Here is a 12,393-nt window from a genome sequence, read left to right as displayed (position 1 = left end):
CTTCTTGCTTTGAAATGCCTCACATTCATTCCTTTGTCCTCCCCATGTCCTCCTAGTGTGGCCTTCTGGATTCCAATCCCTCTTCCCAGGGCTATGTTGTCTGTAGTTACCAGATTAATTAAAAAACAAACAAGCAAACAAAAGCCCTTTTTGCCCCCTTTCCCATTAGCGTCTCACAATAAAGTTCATACTCCTCTAGTTTACTATTAAATGTTTTCACTCTTCTTTCTGTCCAGTTTCTCCTTCTCTGTTCATCTTTATTTCATTGAAAGGATCTGCTTAAGGGCTGTGTTAACTTGTTTTTCCATTTTCCTGCCTCTGTGCCTTTGTTCCTGCCACCTCCCGCTTTTGGAATTCCTTCTCCCTTCTCTTCTACTCAGACACATCTCTTCCGTTAAAGCTTTTCAGACCAGTCCTGCCTCCGCTGATCTGACCCTCCTCTCAGCTCTGCTTCCTTATGGTCTAGAGTCCACGCCAGCCCTTTGGCAATTAACCGCATACTGCTTTGTGCATTTATCTTTATTTTGCGTGCTCTGTCTTGCTCTTTGGCTCTTCTCTTTCCCTCTTTGTATGTGTGTGTGTGTGTGTGTGTGTGTGTGTGTGTAGCTAGAAAGGCATCTATGAAAATAAAATCTGTGTCTTATACAACTTTAGAATACTCATAGGTGCTCTATGACATTGTTATTGGTTGATGGTTCTTGCTTAGAATCTTGATTTTACAGGAGTCTTTGTCTTCTGTCTACTCCTGTATCCATAACACCTGTGGATTGAGTGAGTGTCAGTTCTTACCCTCTAGACAGGGTTTCCTTGACCAGGCTCTGCAGCTGGCCTTGACATTCTGCCTGGTGCCCTAGCTTCCTGGGGTTGGAGCTGTCTTTCTCCCAGGCTGGCAGCCTGCCTTAACTGCCCCTGACACAGCCGTGTCTGTCTATTCTTTTTCCTCAGATGCGTACTCTCATTCAAGTGAAAACGGAGGCAAGTCCGAGTCGGTGGCCAACCTGCAGGCCCAGCCCTCCCTGAACTCCATCCACAGTTCCCCTGGGCCCAAGCGCTCCACCAACACCCTGAAGAAGTGGCTGACGAGTCCCGTGCGGCGGCTCAACAGCGGGAAGGCAGACGGAAACATCAAGAAGCAGAAGAAAGTACGAGATGGTCGGAAGAGCTTCGACCTGGGATCTCCCAAGCCTGGGGATGAGACGACCCCCCAGGGAGACAGCGCTGACGAGGTACTTACTCGAGGCTCTAGGGCCTTCCATCAGGAGGGGTTTCTGATGTACCTCCTTCCTGGAGCCTCGAGAGGCATCCTTCCCCGGGGTTTGTAAACTAGGCAGACTCTGGTTCCCAGTAGTTGGTCTTCTTGGGCCTAGGTGATCTTTGTATTCTCAAGACATTGCCAGTTTGAATATAGTTCCCTGTGCTATACAGTAGGACCTTGTTGTTTATCCATTCTAAATGTAATAGTTTGCATCTACCAACCCCAAACTCCCAGTCCGTCCCTCTCCCTCCCCTCCTCCCCCTTGGCAACCACAAGTCTGTTCTCTGTGTCTATGAATCTGTTTAGTTCAATTTAAAAAAAAAATTAAAAACAAATCAAAACAATAGGGAAAAAAAAAGACATTGCCAGTTTGATTTGTGACCGATTTAGAGACTGGCACCTAGAATATCCAGCAGACAGACACCATTCTGCCAGATTTGGAGATGCATGTCTGGGCCCACGGGGAGCCAGCTGGTCACCAAGTCCCCAGCCTCTACTAAAGACTGCATTAAACCTGCTCGGCCTAGAAAACAGAAGACTATCTTGGGAGATGAGGGCTGTTTTCGAGTATGTTGAGCAGTGGCGTTTGTAAAAGGGAGTAGACACCTCCTGGTTGCTCCAGAAGGGAGAATTATGATTAACAGGTGAAGGTTTACAGTAGCCAAGGTTGCAGCCTTTAATGGGAGCTCAACCAGTGATGAAATGGGGCTTCATGAAAACAAATGAACACCCATACTGGAAAGGTTTGGAAGACTGTATGACCTCACATAACAGTTGGAGAGACCCGTGTTGGCTGAGAGGTCAGACTGGGCAACGACCTCTTATATCCCTTCCAAAACTGGGATTCTGTGATCAAAATAGAGTGGGTATTTGGTTGGGGAATGAGATAATTCTTTTATCTGGCAAACTAACCTACTCTAGTCACTGACATGGCTAAGAAATTCTTCCTGATGTGAAACCGGACCCTCTTTGTAGTTTTATGCCGTCTGCCTTTTCTCCCTCTGAATGGCAGTAGAGCCTGGTGATATTTAGACTGTGGTTTGAGTCCTTCGTAAACTTAAAAGTTAGTTTCTCTCCAACCACTCTCTCAGCTTTCGCTTTTCCTGGCTAATCGATAAAGTAGATGTTTTGTGTGTGTATGTGTGTGTTTCCCACCATCTGGACCTCATTGTCCTTTTGAGATAAGTAGGTGTGCCCATTCCACAAAGGAGGACCCTGAAACTGAAAAAAATAGGAGTGTGTTGAGAGAGGAGGGTATCTTATATGTTTCTTTTCTAAAAATCCCAAGTCCTGAACCAATTGGCATCTTTAACTATAGGAAACAGTGACTAATGCTGCTCTTTTGTTCTAGAAGAGCAAGAAAGGTTGGGGTGAAGATGAGCCAGATGAAGAGTCACACACACCCCTCCCTCCGCCTATGAAGATCTTTGACAACGACCCCACGCAGGACGAGATGGTAGGACTTCTTTCTCACTTGGAAGAGCCATGTGTAAAACACGTGATTTCGTTTTTTGTGTGCGTCAGGGGTAGTAACACTCTCTCTCCCTTGTTATCTCTTATGCCGCATGAATCCGAGGTGATGTAGATTCCATCTGTGTCGGTGAGGGGTCCCCTCCCCCAACCCTGGAGGTCTGACTTCATTCTGGGCAGTACAGGGGTGGGTGTAAAATACTCAAAGTGGAAATCTGCCTAGTATCTCGTCCTGTTGATGAAGGGTAATGGCTCTGTCTTTGGAAGCAGCAGATCCCAAAAAGAACTCTTGTCTCGAAGAGGAATCCAAGGTGGTTCTAGGTCATGATCATTTTGTTGTTCAACCGATGTTTTAGTTGATTGTTTTCCTCATCCTCAACTCTAAAATCCAAATCATGGTAACTTCCAGTCAAGCCCACTGCAAACAAAGCATGAGGGATGGAGATGGCTGCTAAGGGGAGGTTTTGTCAAAGTTGGACAAACCTAACATGCCAGGTTGCCTCAGTACTTTGATTTGCAAAATTGTCTGGCTCACTGGCCTGCAGAGACTCTCTGGTGTCTGAAATGTGAATGTCCACCAAGCCTCTGAGTGCACGGTCATCACCCCGATTGCTCTGGAGCAGAGGCTCAGGTTGAATGTGCTTCCTGGTACTGAGCTGAGGCTCGGGTAGGTCCCTGCTTTCGTTGTGTGCTCCATCACTGGCCTTCCTAACTGTGCTGTCACTTCATTGTGTTTCTCTTGCTTCTCTCAGCGTCGCTGTCCTGGAGGACTCTGGAGGCTGAGGTGGTGGTTTCAGTTTTTGATTGTCTTTCCCATTTGCTTTCCAGAGTGTCGTTTTATTGTGCCGCTAGCGGTGGTTAGCCGTCCCCCTGGGGTCTCCTTGTGCTCTCCAGTGCTCTGCCCTGCAGTCAGCAGCCCCTTCCGAGGTGGTGGGCCCAGCACGCACGGGCAGGGAGCAAACCTTCACAGCGCCACCCGGGATACAACTCAGGAAGTACTGATGCAGTTGCTTCAGTGTTTCTGGTGATATCCCAGATCTTGTTTGAATTCTCTCTGCTTTGCATTTTGGATCGGTGGCCCCCAGACATTAGTTGAGGTCTTCCTCTGTGCTAAGCTAGAGGGACATTTTCCAGGAACAGGTCCATGACTAAGATGTGGTCGCTGCCCCCTCTGTGACTCACCCAGAGAAGCACACGGTTACGGCCTCTCCTAAGGCTCTGTCTCTGGACTGTTGGGAAGAGAAGTAGAGGAAGCATGGCATGATGCCCATCCTGGATCCCCAGAGGCAGAAATGCCTGCGCTTCGCCTTGAGGTGGGAACGAGGACCAACCTGCTGTGTTCCCAGAGGCCTATTGTAAAATGTTCTAGAAACAGTGATAGTGTGTGTGGGGAGCAGGGCACTCAGGTCACATTATCTGCCATCCCACACCGCCCTTCGCATGGAAGTGCCAGCTTACATAAGATAAGGAGAGGTCACGAACCCTCCCCCTCAAGTCCCTCAAGCACGGTTTGTTTTGGGGAAAGGATGTTATGTTGTTTCTGGATAATTTTTAACCGAGAATGCGGATTCACCCCCAGACATCTGTGTAGCCCTTTGCTTAGCCAGGGTTGGGGCAGATGGCATTGGCCCCTTTTTAGACACGTGAACCTCCTCAGTCCTGCTGTTTGGTTTCTGAACATGTGTTTTTCTGGAATATTTGGGAGTGGGATGAGCTTCAGAATTTCTAGCAAATGGAGTTGGGATTCATTAAAATAATTTTTACAATGGTGTAAAAGGAATTTCTAAAAGTTCACCCATTCTAGTGTTGTGCAATTACTTTAATTCTGTTTCCTTCTATTTGTTCATATGCATGTATGTTTTATTTTTATAATTATAATAGGCTTATGATGTGTTCATTGTTTTATCTTTTTAATATTTATAAATTAAATATTAATAATGTTTCATATTTCCTAAAATCTTATTAATTTTACCTTCATAACTATAATTTTAATATTGAGGAGTATTTCACTTATGTGATGTATCGTAATTTGCTTGACCAGCCTGTTTGGGGATATCCTGGATTGTTTCCAATTTTTGCTACTCTGGGTAATACTGCTACAGATCACTTGGTACATACAGCATTTGTTCTTTTGACTTCTGTCCTTGGAATAAGTTCCCAGAGGTAGAATTACTAGATCAAAAAGTAGATAACTTGGATTTCCAAAGAGATTTAAGTTATTTTCCTGCCTTCCCCAGGAGAGGAAAAGAGTGTTGCTTTCTCTTAATTACATTCATTTGATTTTTTTTAGCCCATTTCAGAAGCAAAGACTTACCTAAAGTAAGTCTTAGATTAGACAACAAGAAGCTTCCTTTTAGAAATTCTTCCCCATAACTTAAGGGACAGACTTGAAGCCAGAGTCTGGCCAGGATGTCCAACGTTCTACTCCCACGGTCACTGTGCCCATGCGTCCTGGGCCCTGGGTACTCCATTGTCCTCTGCTTTGAAGCCTGGGGTGGGTTAAAGCTTACACAGGGTCAACCAGTTCTCTTCCAATTTCTTCTCAAGTAGGAGTAGGAAGAATAAAAACAAAACACTGCCCCTCCGTGAGCAGGAATGCCCAAACCATTGACCAAACAGTGCCGTGGACCAGTCCTTCTTGCTGGTGTGAGGGAAGGAGGAAGACCCTGGGCTTGAGCTTCCTTTCACTGTGAACAGGGTAGTGCCTGGTTGCTCCAGCATGAGCCGCACAAGCCCTGCTGAAGCCCTTTGTTATGTCCCTAGTGCTGCAGTTCGGGGGCCTTACCAGAAGCAGCAGTGTTTGTGGAGGAGTGTGTGTGTGTGTGAGTGTGTGTGAGTGTGTGAGTGTGTGTGTGTGTGTGTGTGCGAGTGTGTGAATGGGGTGGCGGTTTCTGGTCTCCAAGTGCCCTGCTCCTAGCATTTCTGCTTGACACATGGTGACAATCTATGCTGAAGATCTACATCTAAGTAAAGTAAGGACAGTTTCTCTTCTTTGGACACACTCGAGGCTCAGTTTATTGACCCCTCATTTCCTGGAACAGCAGTGGGCAGCCCTGTAGTGGCCAGAATCCTGTCTGCCCCCTCCCCCCTTGCTGTCAGTGGCTGCAGCCCTTCCCTGTTGGCCTCCTGGGAACTCAGTGACCCCTCCCCTCAGCTCCTTTAGCTCCTCTGACTAAAAAGAGCTTCGTCCCACCCCTGCTTCGCTGCCCCACTCCCACACTACCGCCGTCTCCCTCTGTCATCTCTTCCCTCTAAACAGAGAGCTTTGCCTCCCTTGCCTGCCTTAAGCTGTGGACTTGCTGTGTTGCTTCCTAATTGCTGTTCCTCATTCCTCGCTAATCTGCTTTTCCTTTGCTGCTCAATGTCTTGCAGTCCTCCTCTTTGCTAGCAGCCCGGCAGGCTTCCACCGAAGTACCTACTGCTGCAGACCTTGTCAGTGCAATAGAACAGTTGGTCAAAAGCAAGCTGGTAAGTGCGGGTCCTGGAGGCAGTTCTGTGTGTTTCACCTCCATGTGGCTCCCCGGGCCTGACCTCTATCTGCCATGTTCTCCTTTGCACCTGTCCTCATTCCTCCAGTAGGATTGTTTCCAGCTAGTGATGGCTTCTAAAAAGCTGCACCCCAAAGTCCTTTTTGGCTTTGTTTGGGAATGAGCATGGGCAATTAACAGGTCCTTTTGGGATTGTGACATTGATGAAAGGTGAAAAGTATCCAAGACAAAATAGCCTCCTTATAAGCCTGGTCCACTGGCCTACGGGGCAATGGCCTCTAGGCAGTGGCTGATGTGTGTCCGGTTAGCCCTGAAGCTAACTTTGCTGCCAAGACACAGAACATGGATTGGATCTTTGAAAGCACTGGGTAATTTTATTCGGGGACCTCAGATAGTCTTCTAGCTTGCAAAGTCTTGCAAAAGGAGGTTGCTGATGATAAAGGGCAATGGGCAAAAGTGTGTGGACACCTCATCACAAGAAATTAAGGGAGATGGTGCATATCCCCATCCTGAACGTACGTCAGTGAAAACTGGTCTAGCTTGTGACTGTCTCCTGGACGAATCAGACCATTGGATGGTAGGGTTATGAGTCTGAGCTCGTTCAGGGTTTTGGCATCATGCTGGTGAAAGAGCTCCTTTTTGGATAGCTCATTTGAATAGGGCTGTCCCTCCCCTCCCATATTTTTACATTTGAGTGTATCACTACAGGTTGACAATCTGAAGCATTTTCCTTTCCTTTGCTCTCATCCATGTCACTCATCTGGTTTTTCCTGCAACTCTCATTAGGATAAATGTCTGTGCTTCTGCCAGACTTCTGTTGGGCAGTCCTGTCCATCAGCGCCATTTAAACCCTTCTCCACTTGAAAATGATGGATACTCTCTAGGGAAAGCTGCCTGATCATAATTTTGATTACAGTAACTCTCTTTTCAAATATCCTAGCTTATAGAGGACCAATGAAATTTCACACATATGACCTTCTTCTTTTCTTTCTAATGTTCTTACTAAGTAAAAAAAAAAACAAAGTTAGCTGGTATTTTTAGTGCTAGTGTCAAACTCCTGAAGGTCGTGCCTTTTCCTGCCATCTTTCCCTGTCCCACGGCAGGGAGTTGAGTGCTCTCATGGGCGCTGCATTGACTTCTCGAAGCCCATCTCCCTGACCACTCCTCACTACCTCTCCATCCCTCTCCACACTGACCCATACACCCTCTTCATTCTGCAAATAACCATTAAAATTGTTTTTCCTTAAAAATTCATCCCTTTTTTTTGCATTTTCTCTTTCACCACCTGAGCACGGGCCGTGACCTCATGCCCAGAGTAGCCATTGCTTAATCCTTCTCCCCACCATCTGCCTCCCGGCCTCAGGCTCCCATGATTGGCTCCCTCCTCGGTGAGGGCTCTCTGTCTCCCTCTTGCCTACACGACGATGGTCTCCAATGTGGGGGAGACTCGAAGTACACAAGATGGTTTTTTGAGGTGCTGGAACAAAATATTAGAATCTCTTTAACTCATCATTTTAAAATGGTTTTGTGTATGTTTTATTACGTACATAAGGGTAATACAGGAGTACAGAAATATAATTTATAAATAAATTACATGTTTGGGGAATGCATGACCAAAATTGTATTTACTAATTGAAGTATATAATCAAAGTTTGGAAATCCCCGGCCCATAAAGTCCACACTTACCTAGTAGTCTAATGTTCTGCAGCCTATTCTCCAACTTACCTTCCCAACATCCATGTATTATTCCGGGCGATGAACTCGGCTCCAACTAAATTGTTTTCTTCACTGTCCCCAAACGTGCATTTGGTTTTCCTCCCCCCAAGTTTCTGTTCATACCACCCCAATTCTCTGGAATGTTCTCCTTCTTAGTTTTGCTTGTCTAAAGTATAACAGCCCCTCAAGGTCCCACTCAGATCTCATGTCTCCACAAGAGCTTCCCTGGCCAGCCCAGGGAAGTGTTTACATCAGTAAACACTTGTTTCTAAAAGTCTATATTTTTCATATTTTGGATTACCATTTTCCTCCTGCTACTGCTTACCTACTGCTACTGTTGGGCACCTCAATGGGCCTCTAGTTTGTGTGATCCATGGGTCAGGTGTTAAACATGTGAGTACAGGTGTTGAGAAGTCCCATTAGAGCCAATGTCCCAGAGTAGAGGGAGTGTAGGATAATGCTGGAGCTGATCGGCCCTGTAACAGGCTCTTTACAAATGGCTATTGGATGAATGGCCTTTCGGTGGTGGTTTTACCATAATAAGGGCTTTAACTTTTTCTTCCACCACTAGGTACTTCTTGAGGACCTGCAGTGAACCCAGAATTATAGAGATTTCTTTGGCCAAACATAAAAAACCAAGCGTATGTCACGGAAAGGAATGCAAGAGCAGTAGTCTGATTTCTCATAATCTTCTAACCAAAATTCGATCCTTTCTCCTTTCCTCTACTTTCTCTGTCTTCCCATCTCAATACATACCCACTGTGGGGTAGTGACGGAGCACCAGTAGTTGGTTGTTTCCTCAGCCGTGTTTGAGAATATGGAGTTACGTCTTCACCTCCGAGACTGGTATGCCTATTTCTCATGAGCTCTCTAGCTTAGAAGAGGATAAGATCTAGAGCCTGTAAAAGTTCTGGAGTTTTTATTTGACTGTAAGTACAAGAGTGTTCCAGCTGCCCGAATAGCCAGTGTGGTCACAGGCTGGATTAATGAAAGTACAACGTACAGATCCAGGGGCGTAATAGCCCCATTGTACTCAAAGCTCTTCAGACCATGCCTGTCATGAGTTGTGTGGAGTCATGTATTGGGTTCTGAACTTGGCGTTCTAAAATGCTCTTGAACTCAGTGGAAGGGCCCTCCCTGGAGGAGGAAACCAATACCATGTGGTCCATGTAATTTGATGGAGAGTTGCAGAAACTGGGGTTAAGAATGGGGAGAAGAAGTTAGGAGAGAGAAGACACACGAGAGCTGTCTTCTAATAATTGAGCACTGCTGTGGAAAAGAAGGGCTGGTCTCACTCTTGGTTGCTCCAGAGGGCAGAACCTGTGGGTGGAAATTAGTTCAGTATAAGAAGAGCTAATAAGGTCCTTCCCAATTTACAGAATCTGGAAATGTTACAGGAGCATCTGGCATACTTGGACTTTTATATCTAGGGCTTAGATTCTTTCTGATTTCTATTTTGGTTGCTCAAGAGATGGCACTAAATGCTGTAGTTAGAAATCATTTCCAGGAAGGACCCTGAGTCAAAATGATTGGCCAGAGACAACCCGAAAACTAATCCCATTACCATAAAACCTGAGACTTCAAGTCACGTGGCAGAGCAGTTCTCCTGGTTTCCCTTACCCTGCTGCTCTCTGCCTGGGTGCACCTTTCCAATAAAGTCTCTTGCTTTGTCAGCAAAAATAAAAGAAAGAAAAAATAAATCATTTGGCCCCCCGGCTCCACCCAGAAGCCATAAGATCCCTTGTGTCCCTGAGTCCCAAAGCTGCCCTTGGTGCTGTATGGTCACGTGGTTATGACTGTGCCGAGGCTGTGGCCTCCAGCAGTTGTGATCTCTCCTGCTGGAAAGCTGCTATTAAGGCAACCAGGACAGCGGTTCCCCACTCACCTGCAGTGCAGATAAAACCCCGAAGACCCCCGGAAACTCCTTTGGCGAGTCCCTCTGGGCATTAATGGATACTTCTGAGGTCTCACCTGCCAGCCTTGGTCTTTAATCAGTGCTTTTGTTTGCCAAGAGAGCATGCCCACCCACCTCCCTCCAAAGAGAGCTCAAATACTTTTTCTGGGTTGTTTTTTTTTTTTTTAATTATTTATTTATTTATTTTTGGCTGTGTTGGGTCTTTGTTTCTGTGCGAAGGCTTTTCTCTAGTTGCGGCAAGCGGGGGCCACTCTTCATCGCGGTGCGCGGGCCTCTCACTATCGCGGCCTCTCTTGTTGCGGAGCACAGGCTCCAGACGCGCAGGCTCAGTAGTTGTGGCTCACGGGCCTAGCTGCTCTGCGGCATGTGGGATCTTCCGAGACCAGGGCTCGAACCCGTGTCCCCTGCATCGGCAGGCAGATTCTCAACCACTGCGCCACCAGGGAAGCCCTTTTTCTGGGTTTTGTATTAAGGTATTGTCTTTAACTCTAAGCCAGGACTAAGGCTCCCCCTGCTTTTCCCGTGTGATTTTTAATAAAGTTTTTCCTAGACATGGGAACTGGCAGTGGTGGTGCTGAGTGTATAAGGAATCAGAAGACCTAGATGTTAGTCCTGCCTCTGCTACTTATTGTGTAGCCCTGGGCAAGTTACTTCATCTACTTGGGCCTCTCTTTTATCTCACTTATCAACGATGATTCTGTCCACCTGAATCTTATCTCGAGAGTTATGTTGAAGACTGAGTAAGGTGTGAATGCACTTTGTAAACTGATAAGTGAGCATACCACAAGTGTTAGCTCTTAGCTCGTTTGCATTGTGAAGAACAGGGAAAGGGAACCAGTCATACTTTATCTTCTGTAGTCACACCCGTAACACAGGGACACAGTATTTGTCAGTCAATAGATCCGTGGTTGGGTGAATGTTGCAGGATAATAGCTTAGCAATCTATGTAATTTGGCTTTATTCCTCAAGTTTGAGAAGCAAGAGATTCCTGGACGTATGGGAATCTAGTGTGTTTCTAAACAGCCCAGGATTCCATCACCTGCCTGAGATGAATGTTTAGGCCTCTAAAAAGAAAGCCTCCTCCCTGAGCTCTGGTCCTCAGGTGGCACATCACAGTAGTTTACTGGGCTCAGGATGGCACTTACAGACCCTTGGCTGAAAATCCTGAAAATCTTTAGGGAAGGGACTGGCCAGGACTGAGCTCTTGTTCAGTCTACCTGCTGGCCTGGCATCCTGAGAATTAGTCCTACCTGCTTCAGCAAGACTTCCTGCCCTCTGGTTCTCCTACTTTGATAGCATTCACCTCCCTAGGTCAGCCTGTGGGCCACAGAACATGGCTAGGGCAAGGCTGCATTTGTGTGTGTGTTTTGCTCTCCTTTAGATGAATCAGCTTGCTCTGTCAAAGGTAAAGTAGAGTTAACAGAAGTTCATTGTCCAGACGGGAGGAAATAATGACCCCCCATCATATCCAATATGTAGATGTATGCTTTCAGGAACTGAGTTCCTCTGGCATCCCTCTGTGGAAAAGATTCCTGAGCTTGTTAAAATGGAATAGTTTAGATATCCAACAAAAAATTTTAACCCAAAGTCACAAACCTGTAATGTCATTTGCCTGGAAAATCCAGATTTCAGTTTTTCTACTATAAAATGTCTTCCCTACCCTTACCCCCAAGTTGCCTGGGAATGACTAAGATCTAATACTTTTTGTCAAGAGATTTTATACTAATTTGTATAAAAGGGTGGGACAGCTAAGGGGTTGGTTGTGGTAGGTGGTGCTGGATCAGCACCCTGACTGTTGTTTTATCAGATGAGTTTTGACCAAGAGGTTTCATATAAAAGTTTCATATAAAACTCTTTGAGTTTCATTCAATAAATTCTTGGAGTCCTACTATGTGCCAGTCCTGCCAGCACAGAACCTTCCTTGATGGAGCTCACAGTCAAGGGTTGATGCTCTAAAATCCTCTCCTGCCTGCACTGTTGCAACATTTCCTCCCTGATTTCAGCCTGACGTCTCTTCACGTGACTGCTGGAGGGATCTTGCTTTTCTTTCGTTTTTCCTTTTTAAAAAAACTTTTAATAGTTCTTTTCTGTAATAATAGCATTATATGCTCGTTTAAGAAAAATTGGAAAAATAACAAGAATTTAAACACAAATTATATCTCATAATATCATCATCTAGACATATTCAGTGTTGAAATTTAGATATTTTTAAAATAAGGTAGTTAATCATAGAGTATATAAAACTTAAGTCCTGTTTTCCTTTACTGTCATATCAGATACATTTTCCCAGGTCATGAAAAGCTCTTAGGAGCATTCAGACTGATCTTTCTAAAACTTAAATCCAATCATGTTACTTTCCTGCTTAAAATTCTCCCATCATTGGTCTTAGAAGGTAAAGTCTCTACTTCTTTTTTTTTTTTTTAATTGAAATATAGTTGATTTACAATCTTGTGTTAGTTTCAGGTGTTCAGCATAATGATTTGGGTTTTTTGCAGATTATATGCTACACACAAGGCTTCTGATGATCTGATCTCTGCATCCTTCTCCAG

General features: G+C 45.5%; 1 protein-coding gene across 10 annotated transcripts in view; it reads left to right on the top strand.

The window, feature by feature from the left end:
* The window catches only part of KALRN (kalirin RhoGEF kinase), a gene marked incomplete at its 3' end in the record, with an annotated part of 654,541 nt that overhangs the window by 577,774 nt on the left and 64,374 nt on the right, over window positions 1-12,393 (top strand). For 4 of the 10 annotated variants that reach the window (XM_082458482.1, XM_082458476.1, XM_082458483.1 and 1 more), the window contains 3 exons: window positions 946-1,226; window positions 2,607-2,711; window positions 6,098-6,193. In XM_082458482.1, the coding sequence (XP_082314608.1) occupies window positions 946-1,226; window positions 2,607-2,711; window positions 6,098-6,193 (482 nt within the window). The remainder of the gene's footprint in view (window positions 1-945; window positions 1,227-2,606; window positions 2,712-6,097; window positions 6,194-12,393) is intronic. The other 6 variants (XM_082458484.1, XM_082458479.1, XM_082458478.1 and 3 more) reach the window with 3 other exon arrangements.

This window comes from Balaenoptera physalus (assembly GCF_965194825.1).
Source record: "Balaenoptera physalus genome assembly, chromosome: 4".
NCBI classification, from domain to species: domain Eukaryota; kingdom Metazoa; phylum Chordata; class Mammalia; order Artiodactyla; family Balaenopteridae; genus Balaenoptera; species Balaenoptera physalus.
Note: the sequence above shows the minus strand (reverse complement) of the source record. Positions and strands in the feature narration are given on the sequence as shown.